The sequence below is a fragment of the Marmota flaviventris genome, chromosome 2 (assembly GCF_047511675.1).
Source record: "Marmota flaviventris isolate mMarFla1 chromosome 2, mMarFla1.hap1, whole genome shotgun sequence".
Taxonomy (NCBI): Eukaryota; Metazoa; Chordata; class Mammalia; order Rodentia; family Sciuridae; genus Marmota; species Marmota flaviventris.
The window spans coordinates 178,206,916-178,231,187 of record NC_092499.1 but is presented as its reverse complement, the minus strand read 5'-3'; the positions used below and the strand labels follow the sequence as shown (position 1 = coordinate 178,231,187).

Here is a 24,272-nt window from a genome sequence, read left to right as displayed (position 1 = left end):
TAGAAAGATAACTGTGGACCAAGGTGGACAGGAGCCTAGAAGTCCCATAAGTACCCCTAGAACATTCCATTTGCATTGGTTTCTAGAGCTCCCTCCCCCCCACCATGGCAAGCACTAGAATCTTCCACAGCAGAGCAGCAGGGGTCCAGTGTCCTTGCTTGTCATACATAATCTATGACAGACTTCCTAGGACATTTCATCAGTTAAGTGTTCTTCTAGAACTTCTTCTGGACCTAAGCACATCTCTACAATAGTTCTTCTGCCAAATGAGCTAGATCCTCATCTATAATTGAACTCAGACAATGTATCCTCCTGGACATTTTATCTGCTGTGCTCAAGATCTTAGGAATGTTCCGGATGTTCATCTAGAGCAAAAAATGCCTCCTTGAAATATTTTCACCCAAGGTGTCAAACCTCATCCATAACAGAGCCCACGACGAAGTATATTTCCCAAAGAGTCCTTCTCTGGACTTGACCCTGGTCTGCAGGTTCTCCTCCCCCAGATCTTCCACCCTTCCAGGTTTATGCCAGCTTGGACCCCTTGGGGTTCTTTCCATCTCTGCACTATCAGCCCCCATCCCAATTCCCCACCCACCCCTACTCCCTCCTTCAGCTGCCCTCTTGCCTCACTCCAGGCCTCAGACCCTCCAGGTACTATGATGATCCTGTCCACAAGATGCTCCAAACTCACCCCCACCTCCCATGGCCTCCTCCATCCTTCTCAGTGATCCCCTCCCACCACAGAGGCAGCCCACTGCCATACCCCCAAGGAGCACAGGGCCTCACCATGAACTCCAGACAGTACCCTTCCTCTGGTAGGTTCACCAGGGGCAATGTGTGGACAATGCCAGGCAGGGGAGAGGGTGCGGGCCCCCTGCAACAGGCATGGTACGGAGGCCCCATGAAAGTGGGGCAGCTCATGAGGAGTGTAGCACCAGTTGATTCCCTGGGCCCTGGTTCAGGGGAATCTAGGGAACTGGCCACAGGGCTGTAAATGGGGCCTGGGGCTGGAGTCTCCATAAGACAGCCCCCTCCCTTAAAAAGAACCCAATGATGGGGCCACTCTACCCTTGGATCAACAGATCCATGACCCCACAGCCTGGTGGCCCTGAAATTCCTGGCTCAACACTGTAGTCGATGTGGGATCAGCCAAGTCCATCCCTTTTTGTCAGAGCAGACTGTGGCCTACACGGTTGTCTCGTACTCCAGCAGCTCTTGGGAGGTCCCCACGCTGCGGTACTGCAACCGGGGTGTGGCGGGAGAGGAGTACTCCAATGCCAGGATAGTCTTCCGGAGCCTGCGGTCAATAAAATGAGCATCCCAAGCTGGGTACTTCTTGCGAGGCAAGTCAATCCGAATGACAGGCCCCTCTGTCCGCAAGGGGCGGGCCACTGGTGTGGGAGGCAAGCCAGGCCGCACCTGGAAGACAGGTAGCGTGGGGGTCCCTGCACGCTCACCCCCCACGGAGGCCCCATCTCGCTCGGCGCCTGTAGTCCTTGGCAGGGACCGTGGGGGACTTGTGATGGCATCGGCTGGTGGGCCACACGTCCCTGGGGTCTCAGGACAGATGCAGCCAGGTGCCTGGGGACCCAGCATGGGTCCATTGGGGTGCAGGAGACAGTAATAGACACACATGAAGAATATGCCCAGCGCAAAGCTGGAGGCCACCACGCAGACCAGGATGAGCGAGTGGAAGTCGTTGGAGAAGTTGCGGCTGAAGTACCAGAAGCCAGTGAGCGCTGCGTTCTCCAGCAGGACAATGCAATAGTAGAGGGTCATGCGGCGGCGGCTGCGGCCCTCCTTGACATTGAACCAGCAGAAGATGTAGATGATGCCCACCACCATGTTGTAGATGATCTCCTCCCACTTGGACATGCAGAAGTCTGTCTCCCCCTGAATGACCCAGAAGGTCATGACGCACCAGTGAGCCACGATGAAGATGCCAAAGTAGAGCTTGTAGACGCTGGCGAAGAGGGCGAAGGCCAGACTGCGAGCTGCGATGGTGAACAGGTGCCACAGTACCTGGGCCACGGCGCCCTTGTAGGACAGCGGCCGCTTGTCGTCCCTCGAGTCTCGTAGCACCTTCTGGTAGGAGGCCAGCGTCCAGGCCAGGGACACGAGGGAGGCAGAGGTGGAGAGGGCTGTGGAGAGAGGGTGGGGATGGGATGGGCTGGGTTAGGGTGGGTCTGGGTTGGGGTCTGGGGAGAAGGGGAGGGTCTGGGTCAGGAGCTGGGTTCTGAGGAGGCGTAAGGGAAGCGTGAGGAAGCGTGAGGTCTCTGGGTCTGCAGAAGTGTGAGAGGGTTTAGGGGGAGGTCCTCAAGAACAATGATGAGGTGAGGTGGAGCAAGAGTGGCTGGGCTGGGTATTTCTGCAGGTGTGGAGCATAAAGGGGCGTCCAAGTTGGGTGATTTTGGTATCTAAAAGGGTGAAGTCTAGGACTCTAGTATGGGGCTATTAGGATTCAAGGGTCTTAGTGTGGGAGGGTGGGAAATTAGGATCAGGACTCTAGGAGTGGAAGAAGAGGTAAAGAGGGGGTCATGATTAGGGCATGGGGAGCCAGGAGGGGCCATTAGAAGACATGGAGCACCAGGCTGAGTCTAGGTGTGGAGGGACACCTAGGACTTAAATCTGAGGGCTCAAGACAAGATCCCAGGTGAGGCTCCTATGCTGGGAAAGGGATCCCCAGGGGGTCTGAGTTGTGGTAATAGTGTTTTGGGACACTGAGGGTAGTTTGGGCAGGGTCTGGGTGGGGACAGCACCAGGTGCCCCAGAGAGACAGGGCTGGCAGTTTTTCTCTGATGTTGAGGGGGCTGGCCTGGAATGTTCTAGAAGGGGCAGGTGGGAGTGAAGAGGGCCTATAGAAAGATAGGAAGGGGACCAGGTCTAAGCCTTGGAGGTGTCCCCAGGACTTCCAGTGGGACAGCAGATGGACAGGTTCTCTGGAAACCAATGGCAGTTGGGCCATCTGTGGGGTAGGGGAGTCTTCTGGAGATGCAGGCTGGGATCAAAAAGGTTTAGGGAATGAAGGGACAGGGGACTCCCCAGTGCATCTAAGGTATGTTGAGGGGGTGAAGGGCAGGGTCTGGTCTGCCCTGGTGAAGGGGGAGGGAGGGGCAGGAGGGGGTGCCCAGGGGACCTGAGGGGTGGTGAGGGGCCAGGTCCGAGGGGGACCAGGTGTCTTGAGAGGCTTGGAGGGTGATGAGAATATAGGGCGGGCTTCCCCAGCCCTGACCCAGCGGCCCTGAAGCGGCGCTCACGGCTTCCCGGGGCCTGGGGCGGGGCGGGGCTCACCGGGCAGCAGGTCGGGCTCGCGGCCGCGGTGCACCAGCAGGCTGAGCTGCAGCACCAGCTGCGGCGCGCTGCGCAGGAAGGTCTCCAGCAGGCGCAGCATGCTCACGTCGGCGCTCTCGAACAGCATCCGCCAGTAGAAGTGGCGCCGCAGCCGCTCCCCGCGCCAGCGGCTCTGCAGCCCCAGGTACAGGGCGCGCAGGTACCTGCGGGAGGGGACGCGGGTTCAGCTCCCCCGGCTCTTCCGCCTCTGGCTGTCACCTGCCAGGGCCCACCCTCAAGAGCAGGGAGTCCCTGCTATGCCCAGCCCCCTCCCTCAGCTGCAAAACGGTGATGGGGGATCACCTGGGGTGGGGGTGGGGGCTGTGGCTGGAGAGCACCGAATGGGCTCAGGAGCTTCAAGTACTGACACAAGGGAAGGCCTTAATACAGGGTCATCATCACCATTGCGGGGACCACTTTCTTTCTTGTAGGGGATTGAACCCAGGGCGCTTTACCACCGAGTTCATCTTCAGCGCCCCCCCCCCCCCTTTTTTTTCAGTCAGGATTTGGCTAAGTTGCTGAGGCTGGCCTTGAACTTGGAAGCCTCCTGCCTCAGCCTTCCTAGTAGCTTGGATTACAGGGGTGCACCACCATCCCCAATCCCAATTTCTTTGAAAGACTACTGACACCTCAGAGTGCCCTAAGCTTAAAGGATACCTTTTCATCATCCCCATTTTATAGATGAGGAAAGTGGGACCCAGAGAGGCCTATCATTTGTCCAACATCACACAACTAGGAAGACCATCTCCGAGCCCTCTTTGGTCCCTCCCAGAGGAGTTGTGAGGATTAATTAAATGGATGAGAAGCTACTTTGCACACTGTAAAGTCCAGGATTCAAACCCAGGCAGCACTTTAACCATTAGATGGCACTGCTTCTTACAGGAAACCATCAACAGTTCAGGTATAGCCTCTGGTACCAGCCCCCAGTTCTGCTGCAGCAGCTTCCTGACCTGTTCTTGAGCTCGCCTCTGAGGGCCCAGTCCCCACATGGGGGCGCAGGGAAGTTGCTCCCTGTCTCCTGGCATTGAGACTTTGCGGCCCCCTCTCATGCCACTTTCCCTAACAAACTTCAGGGCTCCAGTTCCTCTGCAAGGCCACAGAACCCAGGGCTCCCGTGCTCTCCCTCACTGCTGAGCTTTTGCGTCTGTTGTTCCCTTTGCCTGATCCCCCCTCTGTCCTCCACCCCTGCCCCAAACCTGAATAAGTCTTGCCTTTCTTCCAGAGATCAGCTTTTAAACACAACTTCTTTTAGGAAGCGTCTGTTGACCGCCTTCCACCTTTAGATGCTTCTCCTGCTTGCCTGATTTCCTCACCTAGTCCTTGTGGGGTACGCATCTCCCTCAGACTGTGAGTTTCATAAGTGGTCAGTTCGGCTTGCTAACTGCTGCAGCCTCAGTTCTTAGTACACACTAGGCACTCAATCCATGTGGGTTGAATGAACGCATACATGTCCGACTGCGAGTGTGTCGAGTTCAACAGAACTCTGGTAATCCTGGAGCAGGTAGGGAAGGAACGCGGAACCCTGGGTTCAATTCCCAATTTTAATTTACTGTGTGATCTTGAGAAGACCCTCTTTGAGTCCTAGTTAGTCCCTCCCAGAGAAGTTATGAGGATTAATTAAATGGATGAGAAGCTGCTTTGTACACTGTACAGTGCAGTACCCAGGGAGGATGAATGAGACCTGTCCACACAGTTCTCTGGGTCTGATTTCCCCTCTCTTGCTCAACAGCTCCACTCCTAGCTGTTATGACCACAGACCCTCCTCCTTCCTAGCCCCCAAAGCTCTTTGATTCCTGGGGCAGGCAGGCTTCTGCTGAAACCATAGAGGGAAACTCCAAAAATGCGTGCCCCGAGAAACTGGCAGTTGATCCCAACACAGATTTAGTGATCCTGTTGCCTGGATCTACAATTGAAGAACCAGGGATTTGGAAAGTCTATTCCCAGATGGATGTGCTCTCATTTTGTTATCGGGATGTTGTTTGGGGACAAGGACCAGCTGTATTCCTGTTGTGCTACCAGCCTGAGACAGGACTGCGGTGCCATGGGACCAGCTTATACCCAGAGTGTCCTCCAACAGCTCTCCTCGTCTCACAGCTGTGTGGCCTTTCCTGGGCCTTTGTTTCTCCTCTGTTGAGAGGATGGGCTGGACGGCTCTGGGGATCCTTTCAGAGCCAGACTCTCCCCCCCAAAATGTGGCCAAGAACATCCAATTTAGGGCCCTCATCCTCATCCCCGGATCCTCCTGGCACAGATGGTGCCGCAGACACACCCTCCATGTGACACATTACAGGACTGGCATCCAGAAGGGGGGAGGGCTAGTCCCTCAGCCACTGCCTTGGAAAATGCACAGGTGCCTCCCTGTGAGTCTCTGGCAGTGCTGGGATTCCTCAGCTGTTTCCAGCCCGAGCGTGACACCCACTGCCTCGTTCTGCGCTACCTGCAGCTTCGGAGAAGCTCCTGAGCCGGATTGTGTTTCTTGTAACGAGTGGAAATTTGTCTCCCTGTAGCTTCTGTTCTCTGGGCCCGGGCCTATCCTCACCTAAGGATCTTAGCAGCCAGAGTCATTCCTTGACACAGCAAGCGCACCGTGGCCACCTGCTCTGTCCTTACCTGTTGCACACCCCTGGGAAGGAGTAACGGTAGGAGGGGGAACAGATGTTTCAAGACGCTTTGGAACCCAGACAAGAGATGATAACTGTGCCTGGGGGAGGAAGTCAGGTAACAGTTCCAGGAGGAAGAAAGATTTGATCTCAATTTTACAGCATGGAGTGGCACTGAAGGCGCCCAAGAGGTGGAAGGACATTCCAAGTGGAAGAACCAGCAGATGCACAGAGGCCTGAGGCACCTGGCCATGTGAGGGAATGGCCAGGGTTCGCATGGGCCCGGACAGGAGGGTTTTAATGGGTAGGAGCATAAAAAGACTAGAATTGTGAAGAGCATCAAATTCTGGACTGGAGAAAGAGGAGTGTGTGCTCCGTGTGCAGGAGGCCCTGGTTTCCATCCTGGCGTGTCTCTCTCTCTCTCTCTCTCTCTCTCTCTCTCTCACACACACACACACACACACACACTCACACACCAATCTGGACTGGAGTCTTCAGATTTTCTTCTGAATCTGAATTCCATCCCAGAATCAGAGGTGACGTGGCCAGCTCGGTAGCTCAAAGCTGGCTCCGAAGCTGGATTGGAGGGGAGCCAGGAGGGGCTGGGCCTTGGTTCAGAACCGCAGTGACAGCACTGAGCTAGGGCAGGGGAAACAGGAAGGGCAGAGGGCAGGCCTGAAGGTGACCAAAGGTGGGGAGCTATAGGAGGAAACCAAGATGGCCCCGGCGTTTCTAAGGGAGCCAGAACAGAGGCCGTCTTTCCCAGCCTCCACACCTGCCCCTCCTCCCCAACCCATTTCTACAGCTCTAGCTCTGAACAGGAAGGAGAGACCAGCTGGTCCAATGTGAAGGGGCCTGGGGAGTTGGGGGAGGGCGACACCCTGGACATTTCTCTCAGGCTGGAAGACCATCTGTTTCCGGGCCTGGGTCAGCATGAGGGAAGCCCGGCCCTTGGCCAGCACCCATCACTACCTGACAGGCCGCCTGCCCACCTCCCCGCCCATTCCTGCCCTCTCCTCTGCCAGCTCTGGGCGAACTGCAGACAAAGGGCTCCCCCAGCCCAAAGGGCTCCTGCCGTGGGAGAAAGGCGTCCGAGCCCCAGGAACATGGGGTCGGCAGGGAGCACAAAGAGCATGCTGCAGCCTGGGGAGGAGAGGCCTGGGTTCTGCCTCGCTCTGCCCCTTTTGGCAACAGGGCCAAACTGGCTGTTCTTTCCAGCCGGCGCTAGGTACTCGCTGCCAAGGGCCTGCGAGATGTTCATGGGCCTAGGAAAATGTTTGAGGCCTGGAAAAAAATTGGCTCTAAAACACAGGGAAAAACTGCAGAATCAAAATTAATAAATGTTTAATTAAATGTCTGCAAAACAGAACATGATGTCAGCCAGTCAACTGCAATTTGGCTTTTATCTGGTTATATATAATTTACATTTGATGTTTGATGTGGCTGCATTTTAATATGCCTGATAGATGCGGAGCCCTCAAAGGTCTTACAACAATCCTGCCCAGGATATGCAACCTAATTTCTCTGGCCTCAGTTTCCCCTTCTCTAGGACAGAGTTGGCAACTTGCCACCCTACCTGTGTCACGGCCACCGAGCAACTAAAGGGCAAGATGACAATATGCTGGGCTTGCTGGTAGGTTTGCATCCCAGCCCTGCGCTGGACCTGCTGTGCGGCCCTGGATGGTCTCTCTCTGCTTCTCTGAGCCTTATTACCCTCCCTGTTGTAAGCATTCAATTACATGATAGATTTGAGAATGATTTTCAGGCTGTAGCAGGATGTGCACGTGGTTGGGGGAGAGGGGAACATATACTGGGTGGAGGCCTCTGCACTTCCTAACTACCAACAGCCTCTCTTGACACCTCCTCCAGGAAGCCTACGCTATCCCACATCCCACTCGGCTATCCCACATCCCACTTGGCTTGAAAGGAGTTGGTATCACCATAAATGGGACTGAACGACTCACAGAGAAGGGCGCTGCAGCTCAAGGCAAGGAATCCAGCCTCGGGGGAGGGGAGCACATCTTCCTTTCTCCAAATCTATCCCTAGTCTGCTCATCTTTCCAATGCCACCAGCTGGTGCAGGCGACTGTCATCTCTTGCCTGGATGGCCACATCAGCCTTCTCTGTAGGCTCCCTGCATCCACCCTCCCCCCCGTCTGGTCTACTCTCCACATGGCGACCAGCGGGATATTTTTAAAAGCTGTCAGATCATGTCATTCCCCTTCACAAAGCCTTCCAAGGGCCTCCTATCACACTTGGAATCAAACCTGAGCTTCTCCCCTGGGCTTTCAGGCTCTAGACCATCTGCCTTGTCCATTTCTCACTGTACCTCAAGCCACTGTCCCATTTGTTAACCCCCCCCCCCCCACCAGGTGCCCTGGAGGTTTCTTGAACCTAGCCAGACCTACTTCTGATGCAGGACCTTTGCACATGCTGCTCGCTGGACCTGGGCACCCCTTCTCCTGATCCCTCTGTGGCTGACCTCTCATCAGCTCACATGTCACCTTTTTAGGGAGGCCTCCAAGGCCTCCCATCCCACCATGGTATTGCCACCCTCACCAGATCACTCTAGTCTGTCACATTTCATGGTCTTCTTATCTTCTCAATATTATGAAATAGGCTTATTTATCTATTCATTTATTTAGACTTTTATTTTTCTATTCTAGTCTATCACTGGGGCTCCATGAGGGCAAAGGACTTTTCTGCCTTGGCCATCGCTGTGTCCCCTGCATTAATGCATGGAATAGGCACTTAATACATTTTTGCTGAATGAATGAATAAACATGAGCCTCTCCATCCTGATCCTGGAGGGCCCTGGACGTCTTTACCTGAATTTGCATAGAGCCAGGGCATCTCACAGGCTCCTCCTGTCCTCTCCTCCCTGATTCATTTCTGTCCTTCCTCCTCCAGGAAGCTTCCTTGATGCCCTTGGTCCTTGTAAGGCCTCTCTTCTCCCAGCGGTTCTCACACTTGAGTGGCCTGAGCCCATGGGAGCCCAGCACTTCAGTCAGCCCTCAAATGGGGACTTTTGCTGCCCCCATTTTATAAATGAAGAAACAGAGGCACTCAGAAGTCCACTTTGAGTTTAACTTGCTGTCTCCCAGTCTTGTGCTAAGAGAAGCATGTTCTGGAAGGACTCGAAGGGGCTGATAAGTGTGTTCTATTGGGGTTGGGAGCAAAAGGCCCTGGAGAGGAGAGCAGCCAGCAATTAGGACACGAGATCCCTCTGCTCAGGGATCCACGAGCTGCCTCTTCTGGACCTCGGGGCCTCCACCAGCAAGGAGCAGGGCCAAGAACTAGATGGGACCTCATTCCATTCTCTCCAGGCCCAACTGCCTCTTGTGACCCAGGAAACTCCCAGCGTCCCCCAGAGTTTGAGGGATCTGCTCTAATAGAAGAAAGGGTGGAGGACAAGGGGGGCTCATGTTCCCGAGAAGCCAGGAAGCTTCTGGGTTCAGCATCTGGGCCACCCTGTGTCTCTCCTGTTTTTGCATCACCCTGAGTCTCTGGCCCTAGGCTGGTTTCTGGCCCAAGCCTTAGTCTTCATTCAGTCAAACCTGGCCCCACCTTGGGCCTCTGATCCTGGGTCATTGTCTGTCTGTGGCTCAGATCTGCCTGTTGTGTGTGTGTCCCTTGAACACAGGGTCAGCGTCTTTACCCATCCCTACATCATTGTGAGGCAATCATTTGTGTGTCAGTCTCATACTGAGACCCTGGGTCAGTCTGACTGTCCCTGAGACTATGGGCCACATTGTTCCAGTACTGAGTCCCTCTGTTAGTCTGACCCTGGGATCCTGAGTCAGCCTGTCTGTCTGTCCTCTGGATGCTGTGAGGATCTGTTTATCCCTGGGGACACTGGTTCCACTTTTTAAGTCTGTCTTCCTGTCTGTCTTAGATCCTGGGTCTGCTTGGGAATCTGTCTGTCTGGGGTCTTTTGGTCCCTGGGCTGCGTGGTCCATCTGCTGGCTTGCTGCTCAGCTCGTGGCTCAGTGGAACTGCTAGTTTTCCGGTCGTCTTCTCCTGCCTGCTCATCCTCTCCCTGACTCTGGGTCCTTCTCTGTCTGTCTGTGTCTCTCACATCCTTAGCTCCTCCATCTGTCAGTCTCGGTGTTTCCGAGTGTGTGTTCTCGCCCCTCCCCACACCCCCTCACAGCTCTGGGCCAAAAACAGCAGCTTCCAGTGGCTCCCCCGCTCCACTCCATCCAGGAACCAGCCTCAGGCTTGCAGGCGAGTTCTGTGGTCTCCAAGGTGGGCTGGGCCCTGAAGACCACTGACGGCTGAACAGGCTGGGGTCGGGAGGCAGCAGGACCCTCCCGCCAGTCAAGCCTATCACTACTCTGCAGGGGACAGTATTCAGGGGTTAATCATAATGATAACAACCCACATTTATCACATTTATTAGGTGCCAACTTCAGATTAGCATGTCCGTTTATCACTGCAAGCCTTTCAGGTAGGTACGACTATTACCCTCATTTTACAGATGAGGAAACTGAGACTCAGAAATGGACTGGAACTTGTCTAAAGTCACACAAAAAGTTAGTGCCAGACCTAGGACTCTGGTCTGGCCTCTCCATGGCCCCTTGAGTCGGAGAAGGGACAAGGTCAGCAAGCCTCATACCCATTCCATGTCCCCATCACCCAGCTGCCCATCAAGGCTGCCTCTGTTAGAACCACGGAGGGTGTGCAGCAGGGCTGCCTGGGAGGACCCCTGTTGGACATACGGACCTAGAAGCTTCTCTTGGGATTCTATGGGTTTAGAGAAAGATGAGGAGAAAATGACACTAGTATGAAGGAGTCAGGGGACCCAGGGGGTTCTGGGGAGGTCCAGCCCACTGTGGGCCTCAGTCCTCTCTATAAAATGGGCCTCAGTAATAGAGTCTTGCCTCCCCTGAGGAGCTCTCCTCAGGCCCCTCTCTACCCACCCAGCTCTGATAACATGCAGGCCCTGCTGCCCTGAGCCCCAGTGCTTCTCTCCCCCACTGTCACCACTCTGGTCCGAGCCAGTGTACCCCAGCAGCCTGGCCTCCTGGCCTCCATCCTGGCCTCTCAGAGCTTGTCCTCTGCAGCAGCCCGGGGGTCTCGTGAACTCCTAGTCAGGCCAAGCTGCTCCCCACTACTCTTGGATAAATCTTCACCATGGCCTGAGGCCTCGTGTGGCTCTATCTCATTGCCCCCTGGCTCTGCTGGACTTGTGCTTCCTGAGCACAGCAAGCCCAGTCCAGCCTCAGGGTCTCTGCCTGGCAAGGTCTCAGTGATGCCCAGTAAACCTGCTTAGTCACCTGGGCTCAGTGTCACCTCCCCAGAGAGGCTTTCCAGACCCTCACTTTTCCAAAGTACTTCTGCCCCTCTGGTCAGTTTTTGTCATGTTTCCTTCATCACACATCACAACCCAAAATGCCTTAATTTACTTGCTGACATATTTGTCGTGGGTCCTTCTCCACGAAACTAAGCTCCACGAGAGCAGGGACAGGTCTACCTTGTTCTCGGCTGTCCCTAGCGCCTGCTACATCATGAAAACTCAATGCATGTTCACTTGTTGAGTGAGTAAAGAATGAAGAGGGTGACCGTGCCTCACAGGCTCTGCTTCACCAGCTCCTGAGGACAGGCACCAAGCACAGAGGCAGGGAGCCCACACAAGGGGCCAGGGAACCTGGGCTGGGATCCTGGCTCCTTCACCTACTGTGTGTGGCCTTGGGCCAGTTGCCTCCCTTCTCTGAACCCGTCAGCCCAATATCCACCTCAAAGGGAAAACCAGAGAGTGGCAATATGTAAGAAACAGCCAGCCCATTGCTGGGCACTCGATCAGGGGAGGTTTGAAAGGGTTGTTTGAATCAGAGGCCGACTGGGAAGAAGGAGGCTTGGAGTTTTCAGTCTCGTTTCTGGTGGGGCTGAGACCCACTCCCAGGCTGGCTGTCCCTGGTGCTTATTGAATGTGTCCCCCAGAGACAGAGGATCAAAGAAGACCCTCTGGGATAAGTTCACAGGGCAGGTCTCCTTTGGGGGTCTGTCTGCCCCCCCAGAAAATAGCTACCATTCATTCAATACTTTCTATACCTCACTGTAGCCCTGGGAGGTTTGCGAATGAGATTCCCATTTTCCAGATGAGAAGACATGAGTCTCAGGAAAGGGAAGGTTCATTTGATTTATTTTTGGGAGCTGGGTTTGAACCCAGGGCTTCACACATGCTAAGCACATGCTCTGTCATGTTGCGCTACACCCCCACCCCGCTTGACATTTATTTTCCAAGCATTTTTGAGGACCTGTTATATGCCGGGGACTATGGAGGACAGAGTGGGGAGCAAGATGAGCTGAGCCCATCTGTCGGGAACTCAGTCTCGTGGGGGGCCTGTGTGTTAATCAAACCATCCTGTAAATACCTAATAAGAAACACATCCCCCAGGCTCCCCACAGGCCCCAAACATGTTCCCAGGCTCCAGCAGAGCTAGGGGAGAAGGGCCTGGAGTCAGAGAAGGCTTTCTAGAGGGGGTGACCGTGGTCTCAAGCAGGCACATGATCTAAGCAGATGAACATGGGAGGGAAGGGAGTTTCTGGCAGAGAAACAATATGAGTAAAGGTCCTGAGGTGGGCAGGAGGGAGGCAGTAAGTGGTCAGAATGGCTGCAGCTCAAAGAAGAAAGGGGGAAGGCCAGAGATAAAGTGTTGTCTGATCCCAAGATAAGGTGTCTTATCCTACTACGACACATGAAAGTCTCAAATAGTGCATTTTAAAGGGAACAGCCTGGCACCATGGTAGCATATGCCTGTAACCCCAGCATCTTGGGAGGCTGAGGCAGGAGGATCACAAGTTCAAAGCCAGCCTCAGCAAAGGTGAGGTGCTAAGCAACTCAGTGAGACCCTGTCTCTAAATAAAACACAAAATAGGGCTGGGGATAAGTCTCAGTCATCAGTGCCCCTGAGTTCAATCCCTGGTACCCCCCCCCCAAAAAAAAAAGTTAAAGGGAACAGACTGCAGGGGGACAGGAGTGGAGGACTGGAGAGCAGTTTCCAGGTGAGGATGGCCCGGAGAGGCTTAGCAGGCCTTGGATAGTGAGGTGCAGGGTCCAACAGCCAGAAAGCATCAGAGTTGCATCCCAAGTGAGGGCTGAGTGATACCTATGTCACCACAGGGCAGAGGTCAAGCCGAGCCAGGCTGCAGGGACCCAGACCAGTTTGTGGGTTCTCAGGGAAACATTTGCCACCTCATCTGCAGGGTGGCCCAGACCCCCTTCCCCATCAGCTCACCCCTCAATTCTGAGCACTCCAGCAAGGATGTAAAAAATAGGACCTTCCTGGGGTTGGCAGTGAAATGAATCATAAATGTCAGTAAAGAATGTGATTCGACACGTTTGGCTCCCGTTCCGTGTGGTGTTGGGAGCTAGGCTGTCTCCCTCCTCCTTCGCAGCCCCCTACGGAGTCACAGCACCTCTTTTCTTGCTGGACCGAGGCCAAGCACTTCCCAGCCACTAATTTTAGGCTCTGGCTGAAAAGTTGAAACCCTCTCTCATCCTGCACACTTCTGTCAGCTTCCAGCCAGTGTCCCTCTGTTGCTGGGCAGAGAAGCAGCCAACTGCTCTCAAGCCAAGCATTTGGGACCAGGTTCTGGCCACTCACATTCCTTACTGTATGAGTACAGCCAGCTGTCCTTCCCTCTCTGGGCCTCACTCTCCCCCTCTGTGAAATGGGTTGGATCAGAGCAGAGACTAAAACTTGGGACCCCATGTTCTAAAATCCCAAGGCTCTTGGTTCCCTCTTTCTTTTCCTGATATCCTTGTGTGGAGGTGGGGTGTCATGAACTGGATTCCAGCCTCCTTGTGGCATATGAAGGCACTTGGAAGTAACAGCTGGGAGAAAGCATCACTTCTATTCGTCTCTGGCCTAACTGTGAGATTGCAGACAGAAGAGTCAGGGTCTCAAACATTAATGTGCAGAGGGGCCAAGGTGACTGCATTATTTGGGGCTTTGGGGAACTCTAGAGGGGTTCCAGGTACAAAGAGGCAGCCCCTATTGCTCCGCTCAGAGAAAATGGAGATTAAATGACTAAGTTTCAATATTTTTTTTATCAATTTTTGAAGAATAGCTGCAAATTAGGATATTTATGCAAAAAGAAAGAAAGTTCCAACTTGGAAATGTTGGCAACTAATTAAAGAAATACGTGTGAATGTTAAAGAAATTATTATTCCTTTTTTTATGTATGATAGCACTATTACATATTTTAGATGTTTTTCAAAAGTCTATCTTTTTGGAGCTATACTGAAATATTTATGGAAGCAATGATAGGATGTCTGAGATGTGCTTCAAAACAATATGAAAGTGAAGAAAACGGGGTGAGCTCTAGAACTATGCTCTCCAACACCTACATCGCCAACACTCCCAGATAGAGTTAATTTACATTTAAATTCGTTAAAATTAAATGTAGTTAAAAATTTGGTTCTTTGGTCACACTAGCCTCATTCTAAGTGCTCAAGAGCCTTGTGTGGCTAGAGACTACTGAATTGGAGAGTGCATTCTGTCACCCAGAGTCCTACTGCATGGTGCTGCCCTACATAAAACAAGCTTGGCCAGGACTTAATAACTGTTAAGTGAGGTGATGGTACACAGGGAATCATTAGCTGATTCTCTCTACTTGTATATATGTTTACATTTTTCTGTAATAAAAAGTTTCATTAAAGCTAGACATGCTGGGCACAGTGGCACGTGCCTGTAATCTCAGTGACTTGGGAGGCTGAGACTCGAGGACTACAGGTTTGAGGCCCTAAGCAACTTATCAAGACCCTGTCTCAAAATAAAGAAATAAAAAGGGCTAGGGATACAGTTTAGTGGTAGAGTTCCTGGGTTCACTTCCCAGTACTGGAAAAAATTTTTTTCATTAAAAAGTAGGCTAAAAAAACAAAACAAAACAAAAAAAATCACTGTGCAGGCCAAACACACATATTTTTAGGCTGAACTTGCCCAGGTGCTACCAATTTGTTAAGCATCATGGAACCTAGCAACATAAAACCACCCGTTGGAGTCACAGTGTCTCGAGACTGTTAAGGGGCTTTTCAGGTCGTCTAACGTGTCCTCCAAGCTTCAGCAGAAGTCTCTGCTACAATATCCTGCCACAGTCGCCTGTTTCTGCCTGTATACCTCTGCTGATGGAGTTCACCCCACTGGAGAAGCCTGCTCTGTCGCGGGTGGCCTGAAGAGCAGCCTTTAACCTCGGGTCATCATATGTCCACGTACTTTCTCTGAAGCCAAAGAACAAGTCTCTTCCCCAATAGGGGGTCAGTGACCGAGGGTTATTGAGAGTTAGGTCTTTAGTGTCCCTCTCTCATCCTCTTTCTTGATACTTAGCAAGTAGGGTGGGCTGCTGCTGGGCAAATAATGATAGCAGCGTTGAATGTTTTCTGGGCTTACACCATGTGACCAGCCCTGCGAATTTACATTGACCTTAAGAGGTGGATACATTACCATCCCCACTTCACAGAGGGAAGGAGCTCTGGCTGGTGGAGCAACTTGCCCAGGATCACACAGCTAGCAAGTCGTGGCGACTTGATCTGCACCGGGGCCCAGGGCCCTGGCTCCTCTGCTTTCTCGACCACATTCTTGGAAAACTCAACCACAGTTCTCAAGCCGCCACCTGGACTTTACAGATGGAGTTGCTGAACCTCCAATAATGAAATGACCTCAGAGGTTCTACTCAGTTCACACCAACGTTTATTAAGCACCTACTGCATACAAGGAATTTTACTTCCTTCACCCTCAGTCATTCATGCCTATATCCTTGTGGTAACCCAACCCACAGTTGTTCCTATTACATCTTCTGCATTGCCCTGAGCCCCACCCACTGACAGTCTGGAGGGCTGAGGTGTCGGCTAATAGGCCTCAGCGCTGCAGCCGTAACTGCAGAAGGCTCCTTCACTGCCTGAGCGTCTGCCAGTCAGCCCAAAACTCAAAGGCTGCTTCAACAGCCTTCACATTCCAATGACCTGCTGTGGACCTCAGCAGAGCTAGCTGTGCAAGGCTGGGGAACAGAGGCTCTGTTCTGGGCCAGTTATCACCAGAGACAGAAGAAGGGACAAGGCCTCAACTCCCAGGGGCTTGTGATTGGTGGGAAAACCAGCCTGGTGGGCAGACAGGCCGATCACAACAGAATGTGAGCAGAGCTGTGGCGTGAAGAGGAATGAGTAATCGCACCTGGGGGCAGTCTGAGAGGAAGAACTCCAAGTGCCAACAGTGGGTACTTTATATTAACATTAAAATTTTTAAATAGTTTTCTGATTTTTTTCTTCTGCTTCTCAAAACAATACATGCTTGATTATTTTATAAGAACACACTTCACTAGCAGAAGGTAGGATTGCCTAGTGTTTACACATATGGGCTTGAAAATATGGTTTCAAAACCTGGCTCTGCTACTTTCTTACTGGGAGGCCATTCCTTTCTGCCCCTCAGTTTCCAAATCTGTAAAATGGGCCAATAATGTTGGTATTAATTGAGCACTACTATGTGCTGAGTACTGTGCAAAACATGATCCATATATTAATTCAATAAGCCTCTGCAATGGCCATCCAGAGAAACCATTATCCCCATTTCACAGATTAGGAAGCTAAAGACCAGAGAGATTAAGTGACTTGCTCAGGACCACAAAGCTCATAAGTGACAGAGCCAGAGTTTTGGCTCTACTGTCCTTATTCCTCATCTCCATACTTCGTATTTAACAGGAATGTGTAAAGATGAATGATTAAAGTCTTATTTAATAGCTATAATTTTTAGGATTATCTGACCTTTTAAAATAGTTGAATGTATTCATGTGTTCCTTGATTAATTTAAAACCAAAAGTAAAATCTTCAAGCATTGCAATAAATAATTACTAAGCAGAAATCTTAACTCCACCCTCCACCCCAAGAGATAATGAGTGGAGGGGGGTCTTTCTCTAAGCCTTGTCTGTCCTGCCAGAGGTTTCAACAAGCATGTGTAGCTCTTCCATAAACAAACAGAACTGCCAAGCAATTCCCATTTCAGATTATAAAAACAATGACTCTTGCTGGTCAAGGAAATGGAAAATGGGGCCTTGGGAGGCAGGGGGCAGAAATGTGCTGGTTTGTCCAGGGAGAGCTTCTTGGAAGAGGTGGCAATTGAGCTTGACCTTGAAGAATGTGCAGAATTTCACTGGGAGATGAGTGGGAAGGGATGTTGCTAGAGAGGGCAGCCCCTACCCAGGGAGAAAGGCGGGGCTTGCTTTTGAAAGAGGGAGCAGCAGATCATCCTAGGGCTGGAGCAGGAGGAGATGAAAGGGCAGAGGGCAAGGGTCTCAGTGCCAGGCCAAAGCACTTGGACTTGCCCTAGGACAGGTGGGATCCTGGCTGGCCTGGTGCTCCAGGATGGCAGGACCAGAGCCAAGCTTGAGAACAATCACTGGGATTTTAAGTAGGATTGGGGGTCTTGGGGGGAGGACAACCGGAGGCTGATCGAATTTCCAACGGGAGGAATTTGGACACCCTAACAAAGGCAGGGAGGTGAGCAGAGAGGCCAGAGCAGATCCCAAATAGCCTCCCTCCCTTCCCTGGAGACCTTCGCCCCAGCTGTCAGGGTTCAAAGCCATTTCCTGGCAGTCCTCCCTCCTCCCACTCCCTAGGGCTTCTCCTGTGTGGTCTTTATAGATCAAACAGGGGACGCTGGGCCCAACTGCCGCCACTGTGTCTGTTAGGAGCAGCTCTAATGGCCTGTTGCAGCGGATGGGCAAGGGAGGAGGGTGGGTGGGGTGCAGTGTGTCCTGGAGAGGGGTCTCCCAGGAGGTGGGTAGTGAGGCCCCAGCTGGAGCCCTGCAGAGTCAGAGCAGGGAGGAACCTACTGGAGGGTCACTACTACAAGTTCAAAGGCTGTAAACATGTTTCAGCTGCGGCACTGATTATTCAAAGCAAAATATGGGACACATAGTCAATATATCAAAAAAGACAAACAGAGACACCTGGGTTGAAATGATGGAGAGAGGACAGTGACACACAGTTTGAAAACCACTATGGAACCCAAGCCCTGGGCTATTTTAAACATAATAATACAACTAACAAAGGCTAATCATAATTGTTGAATACTTCTGTGTCCTGGGCACTGTGCTGAAAAATCTATACGCAGTATTTAATCTGCTACATCCTCAAGCCACATGAAATAGGTATTATTACTAGAATGTCCACTTTGCAGATGAGGAAATCAAGGCACAGTTGAATTCTGCCCAGAGTCACAGGAAGTGGCAGATGCAGGACACCGCTGATTCTAGAGAGCAGGTTCTGATCATTCATCATCTGCCCAATGGAGAAACTGAGGACCAGAGAAGGACATAAATCCTTCAGTTCAGCTTGAAGCAGACCACTGGCCCTGCCACTTCGGTCCTGGCCTCCCTCCAGTCTAGCCTCCATTCAGTGGCCAGAGTGGACATTGCAAAACACAAGTTAAGACCCTGTTCCTCCTCCAGACAAATTCTCCCAGCTCCCTCTTTCAGGGCCTAGCTGCTGAATGAATAAATTCAGATTAATGAATGGCCACCATGTCACTATGGCCTCAGGGGCTGCCTGTTCAGTGAATAAACCTTTGCTCCACAAATAGAAAATCCCAGGCTGATGACACACTAATTGTGGCCAAGGGTTTTTGAACACTTAATAGTGGGACCTGCCCCTTGCTAAACCCCTGTACACATTATCTCATTAAACCCCAATGACCCAAGAGGTGGGTGGGTCCAATTACAGTCCCTGTTTTAGGAGGGATGAGAAATTATGTGGCTTCCTCATGGTCACCTATAGGAAGTAGTAGGGTCAGGATTTGACCTGAGAACATTTGAATCTAGGGTCCATGCTCTTAACATTATACCAAGAATATAGCTTCCCAGAGCAGAGACCCAGAGCCCACCTGTACACCTCACGCCACTAACTCATCTCAGAACCTCTCTGGAGTGCAGGGCTTGTTAGGAGGCACAGGGAGCAGGGCTGCCGCAGAGACTCGGAGAGGTGTTAAGGGAGGCCCCCAAAGCCTGAATGCCTCCCCCCTTCTCCACTTCGAGGTGCCCAGATCCTGACAGCCCAGAAGGAATCCCGGGCTAGGCCGTCTCACACTAATTGGCTTAGCAAACCATGCTTATCTGGGCAAAGCTGGGGCCCATGAGTTCAAGATTAGGGAAAGCAGGATTCATGGCTTACTGCTCCGCTGCCCACAGGGTCAGAGGAGACAGGGTTAGGACCTTAATTGGCTTAACAGCCCTCAGTGGCTTAACAGCTCAGGGGGTTGATAGAGGGGTGGGGTGGGGGGGGATGAAGATGGGCTGGTGTCCAGCCCACAGCCAGAGGATCTGGCTGAAAAGATCTATTTGCTCTTCTCTCAAGAATTAAATCTGTTGCTGCACAGAGACTTTGCTCTGGGATCCCCCAACATAATCAGCGTGGGATGCCTGGGATAGAGCTGGGCTTGGTAATCGTGCAAAGCTGGGTAGGCCCCTCACTTCTTTCCCACGTACTCAGCAAGTGACCTTGGGCGAGTTTCTTGACTTCTCTGAGCCTTAACTTCCTTGTCCAATAAATAGATGTTATCAATAGCCATCAGAGGGGAGATGTCAAGGTGAGATGAGATTGTAAGCCTGGAACACCTCACATGGGTCCTGCAGGGTGAATTCTCTCATTTTATGTTTAAGATTATATAACATCTGTGTGAAAGGGACTTATCAGTTGTAAAGAAGTTGCCTGAGGTTACAAGAAGTTAGGTGCACAAATGTGTTTCATTTGGTTAATATTATTTTAAAATATCTTAATTGGTAATTGAAAATTGGGAAAGTTCACACAAAAACTCCAATTTCCCATTTCTCTTGAGAAATCAAGACTCGACAACTCTTTGGCCATGATTTCCCTTGGCACTGTCAGGATAGCAAGGTGGGACTTCCTCTTCCAGGATGCTTCTTCCCCATAATATCCCCTTGTCTGACCCTCCTTGTGCCTTATGTCCGTGTTACCTGCCTGGTTTCCCAAAGCACTTGGGCTTTTGATCCAGCATTATATAAGCTTGAAGAATTGAAAAAAATATCTTTAAGATTAAATTTATTTTATTCAGGATTGGGAGCACGGGCTTAGGAGGTGAGTGGCTGGCCAGCCTCTCAGGTTTGACTCTGCAGGGCTCAGATACACACCTCCTTTCTTGTTACCCCTGTTCCTGCCACTCAGCACATCTGTGAGAACATCTCACATAGTAAGCAAACATGTTGTGCTAACACTGCTTAATTTCTAGGAAAGCCAGTCCCAGTGATTTCTCTATACCTTCTCCAGATTTCCCTCTATTCAGCCAGGTTCTTAGACATTTAGGAGCCCAAGCTTCTGAAAAAGGGTCTGGAGACTTTAGCTCTGGTCAGTCATTTAGACCCAGAGTCAGAATTCTCACATGATTAATGTGACCTTATATGTGGATTTTTCATTTCCATAGCCATTTCTACGAAATCTCTCCTAATTGATGGCACAATCTGAATTCAAAGAGAACAGTCAGCTGTGGGTAATTCCTTCCCAGCTCTCTGCAGACATCAGCCCCACTTCTCTCTTCAAGCCATCTCTGTTCTGTGCAGGGAATGAAGCACCATCAGGTCACAAACTCATTTCAGAACCCCTCTGGAGTAAAGGGCTTATTAGGAGGCAGAGGGAGAAATGTTGTAGCCTAGACATAGAGAGGGTATTAGAGGGAAAGTCCCCAAGTCTAAAGATGACCTTAAGCTGTTCTGAGCAAGTCACTTCCCAGCACCATGCTAGCGTGTTATGAGGACCACAAAGGCACATTCTGCCTCTTAAAGTCATCCAATCTAATCTTCTCATTTCAAACATATGGAAACTGAGGCCCAGAGGTGGGAAAAGCCTGACCCAAGGTCACTTGCAAACAAAGATGAAGATGTAAGTCTCCTGAAAGTACCTCCTCCAATCCAGCATTTCCCTCAGAGTATACACTATTTCCTTGTCTTCACCCTGATGGAACAACTCCCTCTCCCTCTTTTCACATTCTTATCTCAGTACAACAGAAGTCTGACTTTCTATCATCCTGGAATCTTGGAATCTCAGGCTCATAATTCTTTGAGCACGGGGGACATTTTAGTGGCAGAATTACATGGTGAATAAATTGAACTTGGGCTTTGAAAGCAGAGAATTTTGAATCCTGGCTCTTCTAACCCCTTGCTGTGTGACCTTGGGCAAGGATGCCCCCTCTCTTAGCCTCTATTCCCTCATCTGTCAAGTAAAAATTATAATACTAACTACATGACAGAATTATTAGGAGGGATATAGGAGATACAGCAGGTAAGAAGGCAACCAGTAGGCTTGGAACAAAATGAATGCTTCATAAAATAATTGTTATAGAACCATAAGTTAGGGCTCTTGTGCTAAATGAATGCTCTCATGCCTAAGAGAAATGGTCCAGATGTAATCAAAGGGAAGAGCAGAGAAGCTAGAGTACACATATCCAGTCTATACTGTTACAGGCCTGATGCTGCCACAGCCAATCTTTTTTTTTTCTCCCAAGAGAAGCTAGGACCCTGGGTTTTAAAAATACTATACAAGCCACACAACACACTTCCAGAGCCAGATTCCACCCCATGGCCATTAGATTGCTATCCCAGCAAAGTCATCTCCTCCAAACTCCCTCACTTAGGAGACAGTGGAAATAGTGGAAATAGCTCTTTTATCTAAGAAGCCATGGCGCTCAGTGAACCCTTAGCTGTTTCCAGTCACTCCCCCGAGAACACCTGCCTGTGGTCATTTTTTCCCTATTTGAAGGAAACTCAGTCTATGATCGAGGAAGAAGAGACCTATTCACTTCTTGTGAGTGGATTCTGAATGGGGAGGAGGGTAGCCAGGGAGTCGTGGGGCAGCTGGCCCACTTTAGGCTGAAGGGAAAGGGGGATGAAGCTTTGGCTACCAAGAATAGGAAGTTACCATTTCAGAATCTAAAAATAACTTTCACCATCTGTCCACTCGGGCACAGAATGATAAATGCAGATTAGTTCCTGGATGTAGACATGAATATTTTTATGTGTTGAGCTAATAATAATAACACCACCTTGTGTGGATAGTACTCCATCCCCTTTTTCCCCCCGGGGCAAACTAAATGCAATATATACATTATCTTGGCAGGTATAGATGAGGAAACCAAGGCAGAGAAAGAACTGGCAACACAACAAGGGTGACACAGCAAGTGAGCAGCTGGGACAAACCCTGGGAGTCCTGTTTCCAACCCTCAACCCAGAACTGAATCTTCTGAGTTAGGCAAAATGTGTTAACAAGTAGCAGAGTAAATATAACAACAGCAAGAATCTCCCTTTATATTTCTAGAGTGACTTTTCTTATGCTTCCCCCGCATCTGTTAGAAGCAGGATCATCCATTACAGTCCCCAAATAGGTCCCAGTTTTCAAGGTCCTCTCACAGACCTTGTCTCACCTGACCATCCCAACAGGTTAAAAAGGTAAGGAAAGGTAAGTTAAGCCAATGAAATGAGAAGAGTCGGGATCCTCCCTCATTTCACAGATGAGGAAACTGAGGCTCAGAGGGAGGAGGAGGTTTGCCTGTGATCACCGAGTAAGTGTACTCATCTTGGCACTGCATGGGAGGACCCAAAGTACTAGAGCAGTTTGAATTCAAGAGGAGCCCTAGGTTTAGAATTCCCCTCTCACCAATTAACTCATCACAGCAGGCACCTTCAGTCCTGGCAGAGAAGGAAGCCTGGAAGTGAGCAGCTTGCACAAAGCCTCAGTTTTGCCTTACTGTCCTAGGATTAAAGGGCAGCCAATGACCATTTAATGTCAGATGCAAGATTCCAGATCCTGTTGGCCCTTTTGGAGGTGGAGGGCACTGAGGGAGTCCTTAGGAAGCAGAAGAAGGCAGAAAGCTTCTTCTCTGAGTCCAGCACACCCTTTCCCAAAAAGCCCAAGAAGTTTAGGCAGGATGGTCATTTAGCTGCCTCAAATCCTGTCTCTCCTGAGAGGTTGGGAAGGGGCTGCAATTCCAAATTGAGCTTCTTTGAGAACAAGAAAGGACTTCTGAGATCTTTCCTAACTCTGGGCTCAGCACTCGGACAAAGAGGAGGCGTCAGGGCTGGAGGCAGCCCTGTGGCCCTGTTCCAAGACTCAGTATCCTCAGGAGCCCTGGTCCTCCTCACTCACACGCCCCTGAAGATCTTTTTCTCTCCCTTCTTGCCCCATCCCCTCCTCCTGCAATGGGCAGATCTGAGGGGATGACTCGGGTTGGACAAGGTCAGGGGGGCAGAGGTCAGGAGCAGCTGACTGAGAAGAAATGGGAGCTGCAATGGGGTGGGGCGGGGCAGAGGTCGGGACAAGAAGGGAACCTGGAAAGGTCAGAGTAGGGCTGGGGCGACAGGCAGCTCCTTGTCCCCACACTCCTCAGACTTAACTCCCTCCACCTGCTCTTGTCCTACCTCCAGACCTGGCCGAGCTGCAGGAGGTGGACGAGGGTCTGCAGCAGCCAGACGCAGAGGCGGCAGCAGCGGCGGCGGTAGGCGCTGGCCGAGGAGGGCGCGGGCCGGGGGCTCAGCTCGGGGCTGTCTTCCTTGGTCCTGAAGGCGACGGCGCTGTCCTTGGTGCTGATGGCGGCTCCGCCGGTGCCGCTGTCCTTGGTGCTGGCGGCAGGTCCCGGGGCCCCCGCGGGCTCGGAGTAGTCGTAGACGAACCAGCGGAAACTGAGCAGCTGCACGACCAGCGAGGGCAGGAGCACGAACAGCAACGTGAGGCCGAAGTAGGTGCGCTGACCCTGCAGGTAGTAGGAGGCCGCCAGCCACAGGTCGGTGGCGCCGTCGGAGAAGAACACGAGCAGCGCGCACAGCACCCAGCAGCAGTCCCGCAGCTCGTAGCGCGGCCCCGGGCCTCCCGCCCCGACCACCCCGGGGCCCCCGGCCACCGCCGCCGCCTCCCCGCGCCCGCCCGTACTGCCGCGGGGGCCTCCGGCCGCCCCCTCCGGCCCCGGGCCGGCCGCGGCCGCCGCTCCATCCGACTTCGCGGCCATGTTGGCGGAGCAGGAGGCGGGGAGCGACTTCCGGGCGGCGGAGGGGGTGGGGTGCGGAGCGGGGAGGACCCTGTGCGGGCGGCTCCTGCCTCCTCCTCTTCCTCCTCCTCCTCTTCCTCCTCCTCCTCCCTCTACTTCAATTATTCATTCTTCTTGGCGCCGCACCGCCCCTCCCCCATCTGCCCAGGCTGTGGCCGGATGGGGACAGCCCCCTTGGGAAGGGACCGGAGCAAGGGGGTGGGGAGAGCATCCCGGGTCACCCTTCCTCTGACTCCTAGGAGCCGCGGGGCTCCAACCGCAAGCTTCTCTCTCTCGCCTCCCCTGGACTTCACTTCCTTCT

At 51.9% G+C, this 24,272-nt stretch overlaps 1 protein-coding gene across 1 annotated transcript; it reads right to left on the bottom strand.

The window, feature by feature from the left end:
• Positions 1-1,185: 1,185 nt before the first annotated feature.
• On the bottom strand, positions 1,186-23,932 carry Xkr7 (XK related 7). Its single transcript, XM_027945095.2, has 3 exons — positions 23,349-23,932; positions 3,292-3,494; positions 1,186-2,141 (listed from the first exon to the last, which is right to left on the bottom strand). The coding sequence occupies exons 1-3, from the start codon at positions 23,930-23,932 to the stop codon at positions 1,186-1,188; spliced, it is 1,743 nt and encodes a 580-aa protein (XP_027800896.2).
• Positions 23,933-24,272: the final 340 nt, after the last annotated feature.

What these genes read in the sequence shown, in the direction of transcription:
- Xkr7 (XM_027945095.2), bottom strand. Translation starts at nt 23,932, where the DNA reads ATGGCCGCGAAGTCGGATGGAGCGGCGGCCGCGGCCGGCCCGGGGCCG. An exon ending in CAGCTCGGCCAGGTCTGGAG is followed by an intron (nt 3,495 to 23,348) that starts GTAGGACAAGAG and finishes CCCCTCCCGCAG; the next exon opens with GTACCTGCGCGCCCTGTACC. An exon ending in CGAGCCCGACCTGCTGCCCG is followed by an intron (nt 2,142 to 3,291) that starts GTGAGCCCCGCC and finishes CTCTCTCCACAG; the next exon opens with CCCTCTCCACCTCTGCCTCC.